The sequence below is a fragment of the Cebus imitator genome, unplaced genomic scaffold, assembly GCF_001604975.1.
Source record: "Cebus imitator isolate Cc_AM_T3 unplaced genomic scaffold, Cebus_imitator-1.0 Scaffold733, whole genome shotgun sequence".
In the NCBI taxonomy this organism is placed as follows: Eukaryota; Metazoa; Chordata; class Mammalia; order Primates; family Cebidae; genus Cebus; species Cebus imitator.
The window spans coordinates 52,266-76,433 of NW_016108048.1; the positions used below are offsets into that span (position 1 = coordinate 52,266).

General features: G+C 38.9%; 1 protein-coding gene across 1 annotated transcript in view; it reads right to left on the reverse strand.

Annotated features, from left to right (window-relative positions):
• Positions 1–16,866, reverse strand: part of GRPR (gastrin releasing peptide receptor) — a 32,531-nt gene extending 15,665 nt beyond the window's left edge. The window contains exon 1 of the mRNA XM_017519284.2: positions 16,133–16,866. Coding sequence (XP_017374773.1) covers positions 16,133–16,545 — 413 coding nt within the window. The 5' untranslated portion in view covers positions 16,546–16,866. The remainder of the gene's footprint in view (positions 1–16,132) is intronic.
• Positions 16,867–24,168: the final 7,302 nt, after the last annotated feature.

Here is a 24,168-nt window from a genome sequence, read left to right on the forward strand (position 1 = left end):
CACAGGGAGGGGAGCACTACACACTGGGGTCAGTTGGGGGGAAATAGGGGAGGGACGGTGGGGGGTGGGGAGCTGGGGAGAGATAGCAAGGGGAGACATGCCAGATGTAGGTGATGGGGAGGAAGGCAGCAAATCACACTGCCACATGTGTACCTATGCAACAATTTTGCATGTTCTTCACATGTACCCCCAAACCTAAAATGCAATAAAATAAATAAATGGGAAAAAAAAATAGCGGTCATGCTAATGGTGCACTCACTCTTTTGACTAGGAATTCTAAGATGTCATAAAGACGTCAACACATATTACTTAATTACATCATTACAAAAATTACAACAGTCCTGTGATACATTAAAAGTAGATGCTCCTCTCCCCATTTTAAAGATCAGGAAACTGAAGCTTATAAAGTGATTCGCCCCAAGTCACATAGCTCAAACTCAGACATCTCTTCAAACTTAATGCTTTTGAATGTCTCCCCACTATGAATAACAGTGCTGTACTAAATGTGATCCCCCCAAATTTAATAAATAAAACAAAAGAAAGCAAACAAAAGAAAATGACAAAAATAAGGGGAGCTACTGCTTAATGGGCATAGAGCTTCAGTTTCGGAAGATGAAGAAAGTTCTGGAGATGGACAATGGTGATAGTTGCATGACACTGTGAATGTATTTACTGCCACTGAACTGAACATTTAAAAATCGTTAAAATGCCAAATTCTGTTATGTATATTTTACCCCAATACAATTTTAAGAAGAAAAAAAAGAAACAGCAAGAAAGGAAGAAACAGAGGAAAGATGAAATAGTTCTTAAGCTTGTTATCACGCAACTTCAGAGGTATCTTAAGAAATAACTGAAATAGTTGCTTTGAGGCCGGGCACAGTGGCTCACACCTGTAATCCCAGCACTTTGGGAGGCTGAGGTGGGGGATCACAAGGTCAAGAGTTTGAGACCAGCCTGGCCAACATGGTGAAACCTCATCTCTACTAAAAAAATACAAAAAACTTTAGCTGGGCGTGGTGGCAGGCACCTGTGGTCCCAGCTACTCAGGAGGCTGACGGAGGAGACTCGCTTGAGCCTGGAAAGCAGAGGTTGCAGTTAGCTGAGACTGCACCACTGCACTCCAGCCTCGGTGACAGAGTGAGACTCCGTCTCAAAAAACAAACAAAAACTAACTGAAATAGTTGCTTTGAGTCATCAAAAGTATCAATAAGGAAGGTTGTTAAGAGGCATTTAGCTATTCTGAAGGACATTTTTCATCTTAAAAAGTTATTATCAAACTACAAAAAGCTTATTGTAAAAACTTAGACAGTAGAGAATTCTAAAAACAATCATCTGTAAGTTTTGCATGTCATGTTTTGATATATTTCCTTCCAATTTTTTCCTTTTGTCTTTTGTACAGAATTGAGAGCATACAATTCTGTATCTTTTCTTAATGATCTATAGCATACACATCTCCCAGTTTCACACAGATGTGTAATACCCTTCGAGCCAATAGGCAGTGCTCTGCACATGCTTCTGGGCACCATGACTTTTCAAAGAACCCTGGCGCTTGCTAGAGGGCAACGTCCCTGCTTTCACAGGTTCTTCCTACAATTAGCTTCAGTGCAACACATCATGATTAAATGACACAAAGCACCCTCTACTTCCCAAAAAGTAACATCTCTAGCATATACAAATACAAATACAAAGCATATCTTAGGCAGCTACTTTTGCATGGTCCTGTACTAGGTACATAAGAGTTCAAACAAAGCATAAACCCTGGACACTCAGTGACATTTTTGCTCATCCCATTTCTGAAATTAAGAAGGTTGATGTACCCTGAGTAACAGGAGTATGAGTTTCTTAAGAGTAGGTTCTAGGTCTTGTTCATTTTCTGCCTACTTTATTTATGAAATAAATAAATAATAATAACTAAAAATCAAGAACTAGATGAATTTGTCTGGCCTGTAATGGCTTACTTTCAGATAAGGAAATGGGTTCAAGATGCTCAAGACAACCCACTCCTCCCCTGCCATGCTCCTAGCCACACACACTCCTCTCAAGCCCTCTTACCCAAAAATCGCTCTGGATACCAGCTTATTAGCCTGACTTACTCCACCAAAGAAGTGATTCTCCCAAACTCAATTCCTCTCTTTAACAATTTTGAGGCAACTAGTTCACTTGAGCCTATAATGAAAAGACCTTAGAGAAAGCAGCACTTTGAATGAGGGAGAAACATTAAAAGGAGGTGGTGAAAAGCATCTATTTACACCTTTATTTCCCCAGTGAACAATTTACCAGGCCCTGCCATCATGTCTGCAACCCATGGAAATTGGAATCCAGCTAAACCTCCATTTAAAACTCTCTCATTTATTTCATTTGAACAGCTATTCGCATCACACAGGACCCAGGTCATGCTGGAAAAAACAGTTGGCTTAAAGACTTTGGCTTGATTCTCAATTTTACTGTTTTCTAATCATGTGATGTAGAACCCTCATCTCACCATCTAAAAACAGAGATAATAATGATTCCAAATGATCTAAAAAGTTACTGTTCATGATATGACAATGCCTCAAAACTCTGAAACATCACACAGATGTATGTCTCTTCTTTGTAATATTCCTTAGGAAGTCTGTCCTGGCTAACTGAAAAGGGGTCATGGATTCCCCTAGGTCCCACTCCAATCAAACAGGAAATTCTCACTGCTAAATAACCACCCCAGAAAGCATGCACACTCTATATCAGGGACAGTAAACTAAGGCCCATTGACCAAGTCTGGTCCACTGCCTGTTTTTATATGGCCCGTGAGCTAAGAATGGTTTTTGCATTTTAAATGGTTGAGAAAAAAATCAAAAGAAGAATATTTTGAGATGTAAAAATCTCATAAAATTCAAAGTTCAAGGTACAGAAATAATGCCTTATTGTATCATCACCATGTCTATTTGCTTACACATTGTCTGTGGCAGATTTCACCCTACAAGGGTAGAATTGAGGAGACTGAGTAAATCCTGATTCCAGAATTGCAATGGAGACTGTATCGTCCATAAAGCCTAAAATGTTACAGGCAAAGTTTGCCAAAAGTTTTATCGTTTCTGTTGTTCTCTGCCTGTCCACACCAAGGCTTTAAACAGAGGTAAGCTCATTTTCCAGCTCACACAGCACCACCTGTTAGACTTACTAATTTGTGATAATGAAGACAATAGGCTACTGACCCCTGTCCTTGCTCTTTCAGTACTAAGCACTCATCACTCAGGATGCTTATTCTAACAGCATATTTAAGTACTAATTTGGCATCTCAGGCTCCACTTGGCACTATGGATATAAAAGTCCCTGGCCATTGAGAATTTGAAATCTAACTGGGGAAGCAAGATACATTTAGGAAAAGTCCTTAACAAACCATATAAGAATATTTACATCTGCTTTTATGAAGAACTCTTAGAAAAGATGCTGCTAGTTCAGCATATAAAGTGCTGCTATCATGGTACAGACAAATGAGTCTATGTCTAATTACAAACCTGCTTCATATGTAACTATGGAATATAAAACTTAGAGGTCATAGAAGAGGAGACTGAGACCAGAGACTGAGGCCCAGAGAGGTCCCACAGCTAGTTAGCTGAGAACCAAGACTAGACCTGGGTTTCTTGATACCCAAGTCAGCAGAGATTTTTATGTTTACCTATAGCACTTTAGATGTTCGGGTCTTTTTAAAGCACAAGTAAAGAATACTTAAAACTAAATATTGACTGTACTTGTCTTCATCCCACAGTACATGTAGTCCTTAAATCATCATTTTAACCTTCAATTTCACTTCTGTTCACAATCTAGAAAAGAAACAGTGCCAAATTCTGATTTTCCTGTTTTTCTATGATGTTTGCAATCACCTAAAGTGTAAAGGGAGAAGAAAAGATAATAATGAAATTCTTAGAAATCTGTTTTGATCACCATTTATTTAAAAAGAAATAAGTACTTCCCATACATACTCACCGGGTAACTACTGTGATTTTGTTTTTTACGTAATTTTCTATTGTTTTAAGATTGTATTTAAAGTATTTCTCATAACAGAGGCCTGTGGCTAGCATGAAGTAGCCCAACTTAATTAAAAAATCACCACCACCAAAGGGAAAGAAGAAACGTTGAAAAGCTTAAAGTTGAAATGTAGTTATTCTATTTATATGTAGACAGCATGAAGAAAGAAGTGAGCCCCACAGACACATTATTGTCACAGTAAATTCTCCTCACATTGGAAAATAAATTCTTTATGTGACAAATTTTGCATTTTCCCCCTATTTCTTTCTCATGTAACCTTTAGCTATCACCACTGGCCAGCTGGTCTGAGTACAATACAAAAACAATATTAAAAAAGAGAAAGAAGACAAAGAAAGAAAAAGTTTTAAAGATGTGAAGTTTAAAGAAATGTACCTTAGGAACATTCTGGCTCTTTCCTTCCCATGAAATTTTAGCTGTTAGCAATCACTGAATAGTGAAATGTCATCTGTAGCTCCTGCTTATTGGGGTTAAGAGTCCTGGCTTAGTTTAAAGATCCCAGAGGCTTTAATGTACCTACATGCTTGGCAATGTCCACTGCTGCAGGCATCAGTTGAGATTCCTGACTTACTCACTTTGACGTTAGCCAGAACTCACTTCTCTTACTCAAAATTGCTGAGATAATTTGAGGCTGTGAATGTTGATGCCACAGGCCTGAATAGGTAGCTCTGAATGCCTCCTTAAAGAAACTGGGATGCGTGTAGTTTTAAGGGCAGCAGATCAGGTCTTTAGGGAGATAGTAGTATAGGATTTTCTCTTTTTGATAATGGCAAACTAGTTTCTTGCTGACCAACCGTCTTGGGATGAAAAGTTAGAAAAATTTATTTGAAAGCATCAGAGAAATACCAAGGTAATAGGGATTTGAGAGTCCAAAATCCTGGAGAGAAATTATGTGCAAAAACATGAAGTTGTTATTCAGCATCATTTCCCCCTTAAGGCCTTAACCAAATGTCAAGCAGTAGCAGAGAAAGTGAGAGCTGAGCTGAGCTGAGCTTCCAGCAGTTTTAGGATGAAGGGGGAAAATAAGTAGAGTCCAGGGCCCACCAAGGAGAGAAGCCCAGGTTAACACCGCAGGTTTCTAGCTGAGATGCCCAAAGGGGTAAGCCTCAGTGACAGGGGAAAACCAGAAATAGACCAACTCTCACGAAAACCAAAGCCCAACCTCCAATCTGTTCAATCCCTGACTGCATCAGATGTAATGTCACTTCCTAATTACCTTCAAGAAGTAAAAGCTAATCTCTTCAAGAAGATTATACCATCTAGAGCCTCAAATTATCTACAATTCTTTATACATAAATAGAAACAGATTTACAGAGGTTGTACATGTTAGAGTTACCAGAAAGGTATTTTAAAATATATTCGGACTAATTCAATAAATTAGACTACAAAATGGAACAAAATGAAAATGCAATATATAATAACTGAAAAGAAGAATTAAATGGAAGCTTCAGAATCTGCCTAGACACAGCTGAAGAAAGGATTAGAGAACTGAAAATGGCCAGACTGAAGTACAGTGAGACAAAAAAGGATGGCAAATACAGAAAAGAGAGTAGGAAATTTATGGGACATGGCAAAATGGTGACATGAAATCGTGCTTAAAATACTTCTTGGTAACAGCAGTCTGACTCTAGTAAGAAATTGCCTGCCTTAGTAACAGCAAAGATAACCAAAGGAGAAAACACCTTAAAAGCTTAAAGTTGACTGGGCACGGTGGCTCACACCTGTAATCCCAGCACTTTGGGAGGCAGAGGTGGGCAAATCACCTGAGGTCAGGAGTTCAAGACCAGCCTGACCAACATGGAGAAACCCTGTCTCTACTAGAAATACAAAATTAGCTGGGCATGGTGGCGCATGCCCATAATCTCAGCTACTCAGGAGGTTGAGGCAAGAGAATCACTTGAACCCGGGAGGTGGAGATTGCGGTGAGCTGAGATCGTACCACTGCACTCCAGCCTGGGCCACAGAGCAAGACTCAGTCACAAAAAAAAAAAAAAAAAAAAAAAAAAAAAAAAAAAAAAAAAAAAAAAAAAAAAAAAAAAAGCTTAAAGTTAACCCATAGTTATTCTATTTATGTGTAGCCAGCACAAAGAAGGAGAGGAAAGAAATAATGAGATAGAAGCAATATTTGAAGTTATAATGGTTGAGAATTTTCCAAAACTGACTAAAATCTTTAGGCCACAGATTTAAGAAATGCTATGAACCCCAAGCAGCAGAAATACAAAGGAAACCATGCCTAAGCACATCATAGCAATACTGCTGAAAATCAAAAATAAAGAGAAAAATCTTAAAATTAGTCCAAGAGAAAAACATCAATACTGTTAAAGGAGCAACAATAAAACTGGCATCTGACTGTCAGATACAGTAAGAGGACAATGAATGGCAACTGTAATGTGCTGAAAGATAAGAACTGTCAATCTAGGATTCTATGCCCACTGAAAATAGCCTCCAAAAAGTACATGAATCAAAGACACTTTCAGACAAACAAAGATGGAAAAAATGTGTACACTGAAGGAAGATATTTGGGGAGAAGTAGAGTGATCTCAGATGAAGCCACAGAGATGCAGGAAGGAATGGAGAACAACAGAAAAGGTAAATAAGTGGAATCTAAATCTAAATCTAAAGGTAAATATTTGAGTATATGTAAAATATGTACAAACAATAAAAATAATGTAGGTTTTTAAATCTAGAGAGAATTAAAATACAGAATCACAATAACCAAAAAAAGAAAAGAAAGAAGGCAAGAGGGAATTTTAAATTAAAAATGTCCTATTATTTTTGCATTGTCCAGGAAGTAGGAAAGTTTCAATTTATAGTACCTTCTAATAGATCAAGGATACATGCTGTTGTAAACTCTAGGGTAGCCCCTAAAATAAATTGAAAAAAGTTTGTATAATTAACCAACTCAGAGAGGGGAAAAATAGAATAATTAAAATATCTAATTTAAAAGAAAGCAAGAAAGGGAGGAAAAAAACATTATGAAACAGGTGAGACCAGTGAATATCAAACAATAAGGTGGTAGATTTAAATCCAAATATATGAATAGAATTGAATTTATGAGTGTCTGTGTTTATAGAGCAGAAACATGTAGCCAAATTACAAAGAGCGAATATATTTGTGTAGTCACAGATGTTGTGCATACTCACAGAATACTGGCATTGATAGAGATAACACAAAACTCATAATGTGAAGACATCCATGATAAATAGGTTAGTAGGAGTCATCAGCTAAATAAGTATTTAAGATTACTCAAGGCACAAGAAAATTTGAAATGCTTTGGGATTTTTACAGTCCAGATAAGAAAGAAACTTGATAGTGGCTTTTTCAAGTTTGATGTTAATCCTAAACATACACATGACATTGCCAATAATGAGATACGAAGCTGAAAGTGTGACATGGTAAAAGCCCCATAAAACTGCATACCTCAACTATACCTCGGCTTTCTGTTGAAACCGCTCTCTGTAACCCAAATGTGACAGGCAAGCAGTCCAAAGCCATGCCATCTTGGCCCCTGTGACTTGTAATAAGTAATTAAGGACTGTAATTTCCACCCTACCCAGACAATGTGTAAACAAATGATTACCTTGACTTTTGTGAACCACTTAAGTAACAATCAGAATGTCAAAAGTTCCTTGGTGCTCGGAATGTCCGGAGCCCCTCACCCTCATCTTCGCCCAGGAGGTGATTTACAGAATCCACTAGTCCTCGGAATGTCTGAAGGCCCTCACCCCCATCTCCGCCCCTCACCCTCACTCCCGAGGTGGTTTTACGGGTATAAAAGGTCTTGACACCCTCCTTTCGGGGCCACGGGTTGGAGAGACTCAAGTCCTCCGTGGCCACCGGCAATAAAGATCCCGCAATTTGGCATACTTTTGTCTTGGTGTTGACTTTCTATGCTCGGTTCAGTATAACAAAAGAAAGGTTTTCTAATCTCTCATTAATAAAAAGCCAATTTAAATCAACCGTGCTAGAAGACTGATCTCCTCCTTCTGTTTTCTCTATAGAAAGGGATTTTACCAAATAATGTCATTTTAAAAGGAGACAAATGAGGATGAAGCCAAATATTTAAGAAAACAAGTATAACAAAGGTGTGTCAGGCAGTTATTTAATAGATAATATGTTCTTTTTCTGGATTTTATGATGTTTGTGAATTTTACCAGCTTGTTTAAACTTGTGATTTATTAATATTTCTAAATCTAATGTGATTTCTAAAGGTTTTTAAATATCCACTTCTCTTCCTAATTTTGTAGTTGTAATTTTATTTGGTTTTTCTTTAAAAATGCCCCCACCTCAAGAGTCCCCATAAAATCTGGGTAAACTCTTGTCATCTAGGCTTGGAACCATTGTTCTCTTGCAGTCGCTCTGTTAATCATGAAAGGAAATGAGCAATATGATTCACAGACCATAAACCAGTATTCCGGGTTTACTCAGTAGGACCTACTAGAATTCATTCATTCCTTTATTCCTCTCTTCATGCATCCATTCATTCAGCAATTCAACAAATGCTTATCAAGCACCTACTACTATGGGTTAGGAACTGTTCTAGTGCCGGAGAATATGCCAAAGAACGAGATGGGCTCCCACTTTTTTGGAGCTTATATTCTAGTGGTGGCAGACAGACAATAAACAAACAAATGAACAAAATAATTCTCAAGAAAATAATACTGGATGATATTTACCCAAGACAAATGAAGACATATATCCATACAAAAACTGCACAAGAATGTTTATGGCAGATTTATTCATAATCACCCAAACCAAAAACAACCCTAATGCTCATTAACTAGAGAATGGATAAACAAAATGTAGTATATCCATGCAATGGAATACTGCTCAGCAATAATAAGGAATGGATTACTGATACATGCAAAAAAGTGAGTTAAAAGAAGCCAGACTTAAAACAGCTACATACTATGTGATGTCATTCACATGACATTCTGGAAAAGATCAGTGGTTGCCAGGATCTGTAGGTGGAGAGAGGAGAGAGATTATAAAGGGGCATGAGATAATTTGGGGGTGATGAAAATGTTCTCTGTCTTGTCTGTGCTGGTGGTGGTAGTGATGTGACTGTATGTTTGTCAAAATTCGTACATATGTAAAAAATTTATTGTATATAAACTGCACCTCAGTAGACCTGAAATAAAGAAATTAGATTATGGGATAGTGTTGGTTACTTCTTCAGATCCAGTGGCCAAGGAAAACCTCCTTCAGGAAATGATGTGTAATACGTAAAATGAACTTCAAAATCCCTTGTTCTATTATTACTAGGAGATAAAAAGAAGAAATGGAGAAATTTTTTCCTTTATTCTGAAAACATGTGTTTTAATTATGCAAGCCCCACATATAGGAGGACTTACAAGTGCAAAAATGCAAATTTAGCCTATTTTCAAAGGATGTTATTGACAGACACAGTTCAAAAAACCTCAGCAGGGAGCCATTTCAGGGTATACTCTATGTTTCACGCTTGTGCTTTCATTTTGCCTCTCTGCATATTAAGTTGCCAGAAATGATAATTAGCCACATAAAAGCCTAACATTTTAAAAGATAATGTGTGAGAGACAAGGTCAAAGTTCTTTTTTGCCCTTTTCCTCTCCCACAGAGATCCAATTGAAAGAGTCTTGCTGGGAAATCTCACTTCCACAGCACCTGCCTTCTCATCATTCCCAGAAGCTGCTGGCAGCTGTGGTAGTTCCACTGCCGTGGAAAGGCGTGAGTTGAGTTTCCTTCCAGAGAGGGGCAGCATATGTTTCAGGAAAATCAAAGCATACAGAAGTTATGAACTGGCAGCTCATGTAAACTGGTTCCAACAGAGGGACTTTCCTGTAAAGCATTTCTAGAAGGATGCCTCACAAGAAATGAAATTAAGTAAGTCTTCTCTTGTGAGAAAGGGGTCAATCTCCTTGCAATCAATGAAGCTAGGTCTCTAGAATGGTAGAGGAGCCATTGGAATCACTGGGGTGACCCCATTAGAAGGGGATTACCCTAGAGTCACTCAGGGTATTTCCCTTCAGAAGGGTAGGTTTTGGCATAGTAGTTCCCATTGTCCAGAAAAGGGAAATGGAATCAGACTCTGTGTTTGATGATTTCTGAAGAAAATTTTCCAGTTCTCCTGAAGAAATTAAGACATGGAATGAGGATGAAGCGGTTCTTTCTAATCTGACTCCATTCTGAATTTGTTGTGACAAAGTTCAATCCCATTACCTCTTCTGGTCTCTGTGTCAAACAAGGGTGTGAACTTTAAGATGACTTTCACTTCTAGCTGCTGGACTTTATCCTTTTGTCATTGCTCAAACATCAAGGAAGATGTAATTATTGTACTCTTACTGAATGCAGAGTAGGCCTGGCTACTGTAGAAGACACAGATCCCTATGGATCACCCCATATGATTAAGGAAGTTTAAAACACATCTCTAACAAAGACTTAGCAGTACAAGTCAGGATAGACTTTGCATATAATGAACAATATAGGCAGAAATATCCTGGGAAGGGAAATAAATCAATGAAAGCAAAAGATCAGGGAATGCTTCATAAAAGAAAAAAGACGCGAAATATCCCTTGAAAGACTGATCGGATTTGGGTAGACGGAGAGAATAGGGCCCAGCCATTGGAGAAGGGAAAATGAAATTAGGGAGGGGAGAAGTCTGATGGCACATGTGGGAGGCAATGAGAAGTTTGGCTAGAGCAGTGTTTGTTCTGGTAACTCTTGGGACAGGAGGATATAAAAGAGAGATGAGCCGCTAGAAGAGGACCTACAAAAAAAAGAATGGAAGGATCAAGTTCATAGTGCAGACTTGGAAAGTTGACCCCTCATATATACTTTGGAAAGTCTCAAAACCTCATCAACGGGGTGCCTAAATTCCCCAAGCCTGTGACTGCAGATGATATTGGGCTGCTTCAGTTCTTCCCTCTTCACTTATGTATGTCTTCCAATAGAAGATATTTCACAGACAGAAAGAGACTGTGCAGCTGAGAGGCATTTAATATTTGCCTATCTGAGCAATTCCTTATACCCTCTGTGAGAAAGAGGAGCAAACGTGTATCCTGGGGAAGAAATCTGGACCCCAAAGCATATAGCAAACTCTTTCTAAACTGTCTAATAGAACCCTCTGCAATGACTGAAATGTTCTGTATCTGCATTGTCCAATAGAGTAGCCACTAGCCACATGTGGCTACTGAGCACTTGATGTGTGGCTGGTATGAGGAGGAAATGAAATTTTTCATTTCACTTAAATTAAATGCAAATTTAAACAGCCACATGTGGTTAGTGGCTACCAAGTTAGATCATACAGCTCTAGATGTTGGGAAAGCTACAATCACATATATTCCTTGCGGAAAATTCAAAGAATCTGTACTTCAAGAAGTCTGCAAAAATATATCGCCTTCCTGTTTCTTTCCACATTCCAACTGACAAAGAAACTTATAACCAGTCTTTCCACAGAATCAAAGAAGAATCATGTTACAGTCGAACCGCCATAGCGATCTGTCCTTAAAATTCATTCTCCCAGCCCCATTCTAGTAAGAAATAACAACGAATAATAGTACTGAAGCAGGTTTAATATAACTTGGGCATTACACATGTTGTCAATATTAAGTTTAACTTTAAATCTTACACTTACTGGAAAAGAAAACACAAACCACCCCCACCGTTTTTCTGTTGAGGGTCCATTTCAGGTCTCAAATTTCATTTACATAGTAATGAGGTATCTAGCACAAAGGTGGACATCTAATAGCAAAGAACAGTATGTAAAAAAACTATCCAACTGTTCACCCATCTATCCACCCTACTGTCCACTCATACATGTAACCCACCCAACCAGCCAGTCAGCCATCTATCTATCCATCCACCCATCTATTTATCCCCTGAATCTATTTACTGACTCACAAAAAATAGTTTTTCTCTCATCTACCCAGATAATGAGAGCTTAATAGAGAACAGATAAGCAGGTGACTATGTGATACATTTTTTTTTGAGATTGAGTCTTGCTCTGTCACGTAGGCTGGAGTGCAGTGGCACAATCTTGGCTCACTTGCCTCCCAGGTTCAAGTGATTCTCCTGCCTCAGCCTCCCGAGTAGCTGGGATTACAGGCATGCACCACCATGCTCGGCTAATTTTGTATTTTTAGTAGAGACAGGGGTTTCATTGTGTTATCCAGGCTGGTCTCGAACTTCTGACCTCAGATGATCCACTCACTTCAGCCTCCCAAAGTGCTGGGATTATAGGCATGAGCCACCGTGCCTGGCTGATACATTATTTTTAAGAGTATGCTTTCAGGTTAATCCTCAAAAGTAGAATAAAGAATAAAAATGAGGAAAATAGTTTGCATTAACTAAACATAATTTCAATTAGTCAATATTTATTGATCACCCATTTGGCACAAGAAAACTTGTGGGGCACTATGGAAGATCTAAGAATATATTAAAAACCTCTGCCCTCAACATTCTTAATAATCTCCCCAAAAATGTAAAGCAATAAATATATGAAGGCTAAAATAAAGAAATTAAAAAAACACTTCAAAACAGCAGCATAAAAGGTGTCACAAGATAATTCATGTCTCAGATAATAAGTCTCATATTTCAAGAGGGTCAGGAAATTTGGGCTAGAATGGTCCAACTTAGGGTTTTAAGGAGGAGACTTGAGTCAGATTCTGAATGGCAGGCAAGAAGACAGAAACAAAACAAAACAAAAAAAAACACCTAAGATTTTAGAACTTGAAGGGACCATAGAAATTGCCTGGCTTAACTTCATCATTTTATAGATGATTAAAGTAAGGTCGGCGAGTTAAGTGACTTAGTCCCACTTTCTCATATGGGTAGTAATGGCAGGAAAATGTCTAAAACACAGATTTGTTGCTCATTCGAAGCCCATACGCCACATGGGATGAGAAATACAGTCTTGTATTTAGGAAAGGAGAAAGCATTCTGGAGAGTGGGTGGGACACAGCATAAGACAGGAAACAGAGCCAGGAACACATCAGTGCAACCACCGTATATGAGGATATCAGTGTGCGTGTAAGGAGAGAAAGTACGGGAGGAGAGGGAGGATGGGGATCAATATTGAAGGTGCTTGAATGCAAACTTGCAATTGCTCAGCTGTGCAAATCCCCAGAATTCTGGTTTCTGAAACTGTCTTGAAGTCTCCCTTTGAGCTGGTGATGCCAGTATAAACTTTTCTAGAAACTTGATGTTCTTTTCACATTGACAAAGATTCAAGTTCATTCTGTGAAGGGGAGAACTACAGAAGGGAAGCTGGAATGAGGACTGGCAATGCTGGGCAACGTATGGGGGCAGGGATGGATGATTATCAATAGGTGCCTCACTCATGACTCAGAACCCTGGATTCAGTAGATTTAGGAAAGGGCCTAGGAATCTGTATGTTTTTAAAGTTCCCCTGTGATTCTGGTGATCATCTTGTTTGGAAGGTCTTCTGGTTCATTCATTCTTTCACCAGTCTACCTCTATACAGACTACCACCTTGAAAACTGACAATATTTAGTAAATATATGCCCCCTATGACCCAGCAATTTTACTGACAGACATATATTCAAGAGAAATAAACACTTACATTCCCCCAAAGACATGAATAAGAATGTCCAGAGCAGGTTATCATCATCCCCAAACAAAACAACCCAGTTTCCATCGGTGTTCACATGAATAAATAAACCAAAGTATATTCATGCAATGGAACACCACACACAATTTAAAAGAACAAACCACTGTTACACCTATCAACGTGGGTGAATATCACAGAGATAATGATAAGCATAAGAAGGTAGACACAAAGGAGTACTTACTATGTGATTCCATTTATATGAGATTAAAGAACTGGCAAAAATAACCTATGGTGATTGAAAACAGAATAGTGATTTCCTCTGTATGGGGGTATTAACTAGGAAAGGACATAAGAGAAACTCTGGGGGATGTTGGAACTCTTTTACATCTCCATCTGGTTATCCAGCTCAATAGACATATGTAAAAATATATTCAGCTGTTACTTGTTCAGTTTACGTGTATATAGATTACAGCTTGTTGAGAAGAAAAAATATAGAATCTATATTCCCCCTTCCAACCTCATGAGATATAAGAATCCCATTGCTTTTAAAAATGAGATGGATAGAAAAGTACAGTCTTAATCATTTAACTACCTCAATACCTATTCTTTCTATTGGAATTGGTTAGATGCACTACCTGTGATTCAGGCGATCCATCAGCTTTTTAAAGACCTAGAAAAATACAAAAAGTTAGCAATATGGGAGCTTCTAGTAATTTCTGAACTTGGCAAGGACAGGCAGTAACTATAAACTTACTGGGAACACACTGGAGCTGTGAAGGAGTGCAACCTGGCTTTTGAAAGAGCTTTCCCTTTCTGCTGATGGTGAACTTGGTCTGCTTTGAAACTCCAGAGAAGAGTTCCCTGCAGCTGCCTCTTTACGTTCCATGCCCTCACTTTCCTTTCTGTTTTTCTCCTCAAGATGAGAGTAAACACCATCTGTACCACTGCATTCCCGAACCCGGAAACCAAAATTTCTCCTTCCCATTAAGAAAATTACCCTCATCCTGAAGTGCCCTCGGCCATTGGTAACAAGCCACAGCCCTTCTGCCAGCTCCAGAGTTTGCCAGTCCTGAATCAACATATGAAATTGTCTGTGTTCATTGGTATCTGGTCGGCAGATGTACAGGGTAGGAGCAAGCCAAAGGGGAATAGAGGGAATGGAGAAATTCTGTTGAGTCAGTACAATGTGCAAACCTTGCTTCTGGGCCATTACTTTTCAGTCTTTGAAAATGTTATGTGCCAGGCAGTGTGCTTCAGGTAGCTAAGCATAAACACATGTCTACAAATACCGATAACACTATCTTTATTTGTCCATTACTCAACAAAGCCAGATCACCTGAGAACTGTTTGTTCCTCTATAAAATGAGAATCCAGCACCACACGTATTAAAATGAGAAACATTTTCTTCAGAGTATAAGCTTTCAAGAGCTGCGTCTATGTCTTTTCCGGAACACTCTCAAATCCTTCTGTATCTTTAACACATAACATACACTTGATTACAAGTGAATATAATCACTTTTAATCAGGTTTATTGCAGCAGTTTTTTTGGGTTGTTTCACCGTATGGTCTATGCTGTATCTGAAAGTCTATTCATTACTATGTCCAATTTCCAGAGAACAGAAGTACATAAAGTATGTTCAGTAATTTGTGTGAACAACCTGCAGCTATTTCTTGACTTGTTAATTCAGGCAAGTGCTTTTTACATGCTAGACACTTGATAAATATTCAAAGAATGAATATAAAGTTTTAAGACTGATAAATGTAAGCTTTTATGCAATGTGCTCACACAAGAAATGCAGTTTGCAAATATGCATATTTCACAGAATAAAAAACTGTAGTGAACTCCCTCTTCCTCCCCACAATAAGTCCCAAAAACATGGTATATGGAAGTATGTCAATAAAGATATTAAAATTAGAAGTCAATCTTGAATAGAGCTTTCTCCAGAAAAATTTAAAAACTCAAATAATGCTTGATTTCATTTAAGAGAGACTTAGAAAAACCAGCAAACGATTGTTCTGTCACAGAGAGTCAAATACAAAATCAGCTGTGGGAAAAGTTAAACTGTCTGAGAAAAATGAATTTCAGAGAAATGAGGCTCATTTTCTCCTCTTGGTTGTTTCTGAAAGAATGTTTTGAAAAAACGCGGTGGAACTTTCCTGTTCTCTGAAGGTTTTGAATTGCTTCTAAAAAATATTTGCCTGAGGTTTAAACTCTATTAGGTATGATTGTCTTTCTCACTGGTCAATTAATTTTGCAAAAAGGGAGAAGTTAGGGAAAGGCAATGCTAAATAGATATGTTCCCAGAAAAGCCACCTCAGTTTTCTGCTTAGAGATATTTTTTTCTCATTTGTCTCCTTCTGTCCCCATTATTCACTCACTTCTCTTTCTCAAACCAATGTTATACTCAAGAAGTCATCCTCAGAACAAAACCTGCCTGGATGGGAATTCGAGTTTCAGTAAAACTTCCCCTTGTGCAAACAGCTCCCTGTCCCAACATGGTAGTTCGTTTACCGAGGCATCTACCACCCTTGGAGAGCATGTAGCTTTCAGCCTGTACTTACCTGTCTGCTGAGAGCGCTGTGAGTGTGAAGACAGACACCCCAACAGAGGTAAGCTGGATAAAGGGGATCAGTTTGCAGCCAATCCTGCCAAATAGCCATCTGTCAGCCAGGTACCTGCTGGCATCCACTGGAGCACACGTTACCAGGAGGAGCAGGTCTCCCAAAGCCAGACTGGAAATAAACAGGTTTGGAACATTTCGCATGGACTTGACTGTAAGGAAGATCTTGATCAAAGTGATGTTGCCAACGAGGCCTATCAGAATGATAACCCCATAAACTGCAGGGATGACATAAAGGATCCCCGGCTGGGACCAGTCGTCGTTCACGGGGAGATCCTCACTGTGATTGGAGATGTTGCAGTGCATGAAATGGTCCACTTCCAAGTTTAGAAGGAAACAGTCATTTAGAGCCATCTCTAGATTTTTTCCCCACCTAAAAGTTCCCTTAGATGCTATTTCTTAACTATTGATTTTGCAACCAGGTGAAGATGAAGATGAGATCTATGCTGGGCTCTTTGTCTTCTTTAATAAAAATACTCTGAGTACATATATACTAACTATATATTCAAAACTGTCTATCACTATTTTGACACTGGTGCCACTCTGGCCTTCACATGACTAGTGCAGTACAACTCTAAATTCAATAAGTTAACCACAACAAATACTTAGCAACAAAAAACCTTAGAATTAAACCCACTCTGCATCAGCTCTTTCTACCCCCCTTCTAGTCTGAGTCTCCCTGGCTGCACTTGACTAAGAACTTTTGGCCTGCTATTTTCACACAGCATTTGCTGTCTTTCCTGATTTTTAGAATCTGAATGTTTAAAGTGGGTAGGAAAAAACTGCACTGAGAAATCCTCAAATCCTATAGGCAGGGTGCTTTGCACGTCACGGGCTTCACCAGCAAACAGCAGCTCCGCTGAGCCGCGGCTCTGAAGAGGAACCAGGGTTACTTATAGACAGAGAATGCCAGCCACCTGCTGGACACTTCAATCACTGCCCACTTGCCTGCTTTCTCCAAATGAGAATCAACCAGCCGATTGCAGTTCCTACGTGGCTTAACAGACACCTTTGGCTTCTCATGTAAGCACACAGCACCCAGGGAAGGTATTAAATAAATGTTGCTAGCACTCTGCACAGGCACTGGAAATCTTTCTGATACTATCCCCGTGAATCCAGATGGGGATTCATATCCCATTTTCTCATTTTTTCTAATTCATTAGAATGACATACTAAGATTGCTATCAAATGAGGTCTGTCTTTGAATTAAACACAAACTGATGCACACGGCATCCATATGTGAGTTACCCCACTCAGTTTTCCCGCTGCCTCTTTGAACAGGGACTGCTCCTCAGAAACACATGCACAGACTCACACCTTAAACCTTCAGCAACTGACATCTGGAAAAACCAGAAGCACAATGCACACATGCTCTTTCCTGTAGATTTGCCAAACCATTCCTATTCCATTCACCAGTGAGAAATTAAATTGGGAAACAGCTGTATTCTTAACTCTCAAAGATCAATGGTCTTTTCCAGAAAAACTGGTCTTTTCTTATCTGATCTAAAAATTTTATGAATCGGCATTTTGATGCAGCTATTTGCATTTTTAATTGAATGTTTGCCATGTTTTATAGCAAATATCCTCTTAAGCCCTGTGTGGAAAGTAAAGAACTATGAAAGAGTGATAGATACAATACTGAGGAATTGAGTGGGTGGTAAAAAAAAATTATAGTTGAAGGAGTGCTAAAAAAAAGCTTCATTGAGGAAGTACTATTAGAATCAGGCTTAGAACTTTAGCCAACAACTTCTAAATACATTATTAGAGTGCATCTTTATGACTTATGTGAAGCCAGCTCTTCCAGGTACATGACGTGAAGCCAGTCACTAACAGGTAAGGTCTTGTTTTTCGGAACCCATAAGGAATAACAAAACTTGCACTTACCATGCCAAGGCCCACCAAGAAAGCCCCCAATGTGTTGTTATGGACATTTCCAGTGGCAGGTTCCAACACTAAGTCTGCTGCCATGCTTCCTATATAAATATGAAAGACTCCTTTCTCTTCTTCTCCTTTTCCTTCTCTTTTCTCTACCTAAATAAAATCACCTTTCTGCAACAAACAAACAAACAAACAAACAAAGGCTCAGCACTCCTCACCGCCAGCAGTAGGGAGACTGATGCTGCATGGCTAGAGGTGGAAGAGCTTCTCAGCGGAGATCAGTATCACCAGTAATGAGCCTATAGCCATGAGCCCGGTGGTGTTGATTAGTTGCTAGCAGTATAGCTTAATGATGCAGTACACAGGCTCTGCTTCAATCCTGGCTCCCTCATTTATAACCGCAGCAAGTTACTTAGTGTCTTAAGCTTCAGGCTCCTCATCTGTAAAGAAGGATAACTTGTGAGGTTAGATGAAATGATTCATGTTAAGACTGCATTGTATTTAGCACACAGTAAGTGCTCAATTAATATTAGTTATTATTATTATTAGATTGAGGGGGAAAGGCTTACTTTGGAAAAGCCCAATAAGGTCAGAAGAGTGATTGACCTCAGATCAACAGGCAAGAACTCATACCAGTGAATTAGCGTCTCCTCTATTCACTTGAAAGAAATTTATCAAACATCTACCAGTTGCCAGGCACTGAGCAAGAGGCAGAGAAAAATAGCATGAAGATATGTACTCTCACAGCTCTTTAGACCACATCCCCTCTCTGGAGTGAAGCAACTACCTTTTCTCCAGAAAAGATATTATCTGATTTTAAAGATTAAGTGTTGGCAGTGTCTTTTGAATGAAGAAAATTGTATGTGCCTAGGATCAAGGCATAAAGGAAAGAGCATGGCACTGAACAAAGAGACATCTGTAAATCCAGAGGGTCACCCACATTGGAAGCCAGGGATGGAAAAAGAACAACATGAAATGCAGCTAGAAGCAGGTTTGGGTGAGATTGTGATGGATCTTGTATTCTTACTAAGAAGTTTGGTCTAGAGGGCGTATTTTTGGTTCACAAAGAAGACTTCTGGATGTTGTTTCCCTTTATTTCTTTAAACACCCCTGTGTACTGAGTCAGCCTCACTCCTTAAATCTAATTGGGTGGCTAGTGCTTCTTCCAGTGTAAGTTAAGGGGATGCTGATAGCTATCGATTTCTTATAGCTGGTGTTAGCATTATGTGTTCCACAGCACTACAGAGTCTTCTAATGGTATTTTAGGAGTAAAGGTATGTTGAGGTTTGACATCTAATATTTTCTGGGATCAAGGATGATTTAAAAAGCTAATTCGATAATTTCTATGTCATTTCAACTAATTAACTATAATGACTCTTTCCATCCCTACCATTATATGTCACCTTCCGGCAGAGCACCAAACATATTCAGACATTTGTTTAGCTTTTTATTTACTGGTGAGCATGAGATGCCTTTGAGATATGAACATGACACAGAACAAATATAAAATCTCTGTCCTCAGGGAGTTCAATTTATGAATAGAATTGGAGTATGACTCAGCATGTTTTCTTATGTGTTAGGCCAGGGTGTCACTTTGACATATGAACATGACATGGAACAAATGTAATATAAAAGCTCTGTCCTCAGGGAGTCTGATTTCTGAATAGAACTGGAGTATGACTCAGCATCTTTTCTTATGTGTTGTGGCAGAAGTGTCACTTCTATTTCTATTTCAATCGAGTCACATTTTTCGTCTTTCCAAAAGATTTTATTTTCTGTGGGGCTTTAATATGAGGTGGACAGTGACTTGGTAGAATTTAGGAAGACAGGTAGATTCAATGGAACCACAGAGAGTGGAGACAAAGCCTCTTCCCACTGGCTATGTGCAAGGGCAAATGGGAAGCCACTCTGGAGGGAAAGGCTGAATTTGGCTTTAGGCATACTGAGTTTGCCAAATGAACAAGGGAATGTAAGAAAGCCAATGGAAAATGAGAGGTGAAGTCTGAAAGCATAGAAGTAAATAATTAAAAGGACTGGCTGAGAACTAGAACCCTGAATGCAAAATAGTTTAAATGTAAAATAAGAGTCACAGAGAATCAAGTGAAGTTAGGCTTTGAGAAGAAGATTATGTGGTATAAGTCAGTGAAGACTAAGCGTGATTTCAATATTAGATTTGTGACAGCACCATGGAGAAGCTACTCAAAAAATTGCAGCAACCTTTGCTTGAGAAGAATCAGAGATGTCAAATTTTAGTACTGCAGCAGGAACAAAAGAGGCAGATGACTCTATCCAGATCCTGTAATGCTGGGATCATTTCAAGTTCCCTTTTCTATTCTCAACATTCTGTGACTTTTCATGGGGCTTGAAAACTTAGAAGAAAGATGAGGGAAGTCTTCTGGAAGAAAAAAAAGAATGAGGTTTCATTCTGAGGCACATGAAACTGCAGAAGTAAATGTAGATGCCAAGCGAGAGCCTAAAGAGGAAGATAAAATTCTCAGACACATCTGAGGCTAGAACACCTGGTATGGTGATTAAAATATATTCACCAGTTCTCAGTATTCTTTGCTTCAAGAGATGTAGATTAATTTAACCCCCACCTCCACCCCTTAAGTGTGAGCTTTACTTAATGACTTGCTTCTAACAAATAGAATGAAACAGCAGGAACAATGTATAACATCCAAGACTAGATGATAAGGGGCATTGCAGCTTCCTCTTTGCACTCTCTCCTTGGATCAATTGCTCTGAAGGAAATCAGCAGCCATGTCATGAGGATACTCAAGTGGCCCTATGGACAGATCCATGTGGATCTATATGCTATATACTATAGTATACAGTATAGTATACAGATCCACATGGACATATACTATATACTATAATATATACTATAGCTATGGACAGGAGGTTTCATGCAATATAGTATATATACTGTATACTACAGTATATATACTATATACCATATATAGTATATACTTTATACTATAGTATATGTACTATATACTATATATAGTATATATACTTTATTGCATGAAACCTCCTGTCCATAGCTATGTGAGTCAGTCATTTTTGAAGTAAATCATCCATCCCCAGTCAAGCCTTCACATAACAGCAGCCTCAGCTGACTGACTCTTTGACTGGAGCTTCATGAGAGTCCCTGAGCCAGAATCACCCAGCCAAGCCACTCTTAAATTCCTGATCCACAGAGACCATGAGTTAATAAATGTTTGTTGTTTTAACCCATTGTATTATGGTAATTTGTTATGCAGCCACAGATAACACCTGGTAAGTAGAATGGATGGAGAAGAGGAATAAAAGAAAACCACCCCAAAGACAAAAGAAAACAGAAAAGGAAGACCAGAAAAAGCAAGTGCTATGAACCTGAGTTGAACCTTGAGTGGTCATACAGGGTGTGAGGGAAGGAAAGTATGGTCAAATCTAGAAAGGTTGTGCAGACTAAAATTCATTTGTCATTCAGTAACACCAAAGTTTCTTATCTGGATCAAAATATGTTTTTGTTTTTGTTTTTTTGAGATGGAGTCTCGTTCTGTAGCCCAGGCTGGAGTGCAGTGGTGCGATCTCAGCTCATTGCAACCTCTGCCTCCCGGGTCCTGGTTCAAGCAATTCTTCTACCTCAGCCTCCCAAGTAGCTGGGATTACAGGCACGAGCCACCATGCCCAGCTAATTTTTGTATTTTTTAGTAGAGACGGGGTTTCACCATGTTGGCCAGTCTGGTCTTGAACTCCTGACCTTGTGATCCGCCCACCTCAGCCTCCCAAATGGCTGGGATTACAGGCATGAGCCACTGCACTGGGCCCAAAATACATATTTTTAAAATATTGTAAATGAGCTGAACTTTCTTGTTCAGCCACCATATACCTGGAAATTAGACACTTTATATTTCATTTCTGCATCTGCTCAGTGAACTTGGACAAGTAAAATAAAATCAATGAACATTATTTGTCACTGAGCTGTTCTGTGCTATGAATTCTCCATTCATAACATACAGGAATATTTTGCCCTTGCCTATATCCCAGGACAACTTGATGCATTAGCACAACCAGGAGTATGGAAGGCAAATGAGAGTGGTACTGTTTCTCTAATCTCAGCCGTCTATTTCCAGCCTTTTCTTCCTCTCCCCTGAGGGAGTTCTATCAGCACAGTCCTAGACTCCCTGAAATACATTCCTGTATTATTTCTACCTCCAATAACAGATGTCTGACAAGAAAACATGTTGCTGGCACGGACTGCTTTTTAACTGTTAGATTTTGAAATGTCTTTCAGTTTATGGAAAAGTCACAAAAACAGTACAAAAAGTTCCCGTATACCCCTCACCTAGCTTCTGCTATTATTAAAATCTTACAAAATGAAGAAATTAGCATTGGCATAATACTGTTATCTAAACTACAGCTTTTATTCAAACTTAACTAGTCTTTCCATTACTGTCATTTTCTGTTCCAGAGTCCAATTCAAGATACTATATTGCATGTAATAAACATGATTCCTTAGCTCCTCCTAGCTGTGACAGTTTCTCAGGCTTTCCTATTTTTCCTTACCTTGACATTTTTGAAGAATACTCATCAGGTATCTTATAGACTGTCCCTCCATCGGGGTTTACCTGGTATAATTTCATGATTTGACTAGGGATATAAATTTGGGGGAGAAAAACCGTAAGAGGTAAGGCACCCTTCTCATCACTTCCTATCAGGGAGTATGTATTAGTTGCTACTGTAACAAATTACCACAAACTTAGTGGCTTAAAACAGAAAAAACGTATTCTCTTACAACTCTGGAGACCAGAAGTCAGAAATGAGCCTCACAGGGCTAAATTCAGAGTGTTAGCAAGGCAGGCTCCTTCTGGAGGCCCTATGGAGAATTGCTCTTTGCTTCTTCCAGCTGGTGATGGTTCCCAGCGTTCTTTGGCTTGTGGCCACATCACTCCAATCTCTGCTTCTGTTGTCAAATTGCCTTCTCTTCTGCAGTCAAATCTCCCACTGCCTCCCACTTACAAGGGCCCTTGTGGTATAATGGGCCCACCTGGATAATCAGGACAATCTCCCTATCTCCAGATCCTTAATTTAATTGTGATCCTTAATTTAATTCTCTTTTACCATATAAGGGAACATATTCACAAGTTCCAGGGACAAGCAGATGAATATCTTTGGGAGCCATTATTTACCCTACTACAGGGTAAATGATTATCCATATGATTTATCAGTGGTGAAGCTAACCTTTACCACTTAAGTAAGGTGGTATCTGTTAGAATTTCTCCACTGTAAAGTTATATTTGGGGTGATAGATTCCTCTTCATTGCTAAAAGTATGACTTCACTCACACCTAAATCAGTAATAATGTTGACATTTTGTAGCCATTCAACACCATTTACATAAGGTCCTTTCCCTGCCAGCCCCATCTCTAGGTTCCAGAAATACAAAAATTAGCAAACAATGGTTCCTGCCCTCAAGGAGCTAATTGCCTAATGAGGACAATGTTTTCAATGTATTGAAAGAAAGCTATTTTGTAACAGAAACCAGCATTGTTTTTAAACAATGGAACTTGCTTCAGCAGAATTTCACATACAGCAGAATTTCACATACTGCAGAATTTAAGCTTCCGCTTGCCCCACCAACAAGATATCAGAGGCTGAATTCTATTCAAATTGCTTATTGGCTGCCTGCCTTGGATGAAGTTACTTTTAAATTATATGCTTCCATTTTTTCGTATATAAAATCTGGAACCTGCTTCAGCAAAGACTTTTGATTGTATAGTAGGTTTCAGGTCATACAAAAAGGAAAACTAACGTTCTTACAGTTTCTGAAGTATGATTGGACTTTCTGTGACTATTTTCCACTTTTATATGCGCTCTTGGATTCACTTCTCAAAGGTGTATTATCATCTCCTGGGCAAACCAATAAAAACGCCATCAGGCTTTCCATGAGAAAGTCTGGCTTTTATTTTGTTTCCAGCCAGTTTTATGGGCTAAAATAGCCGAGATGCACCCCCAGACTCTTGGTGCTCATGTAACTAAAATGAATCCAAACCTTACATTTCACCTTTTGTCTTTGGCCTGTAAAATAACACACCCCATGTTCTTCTCTAAGGAA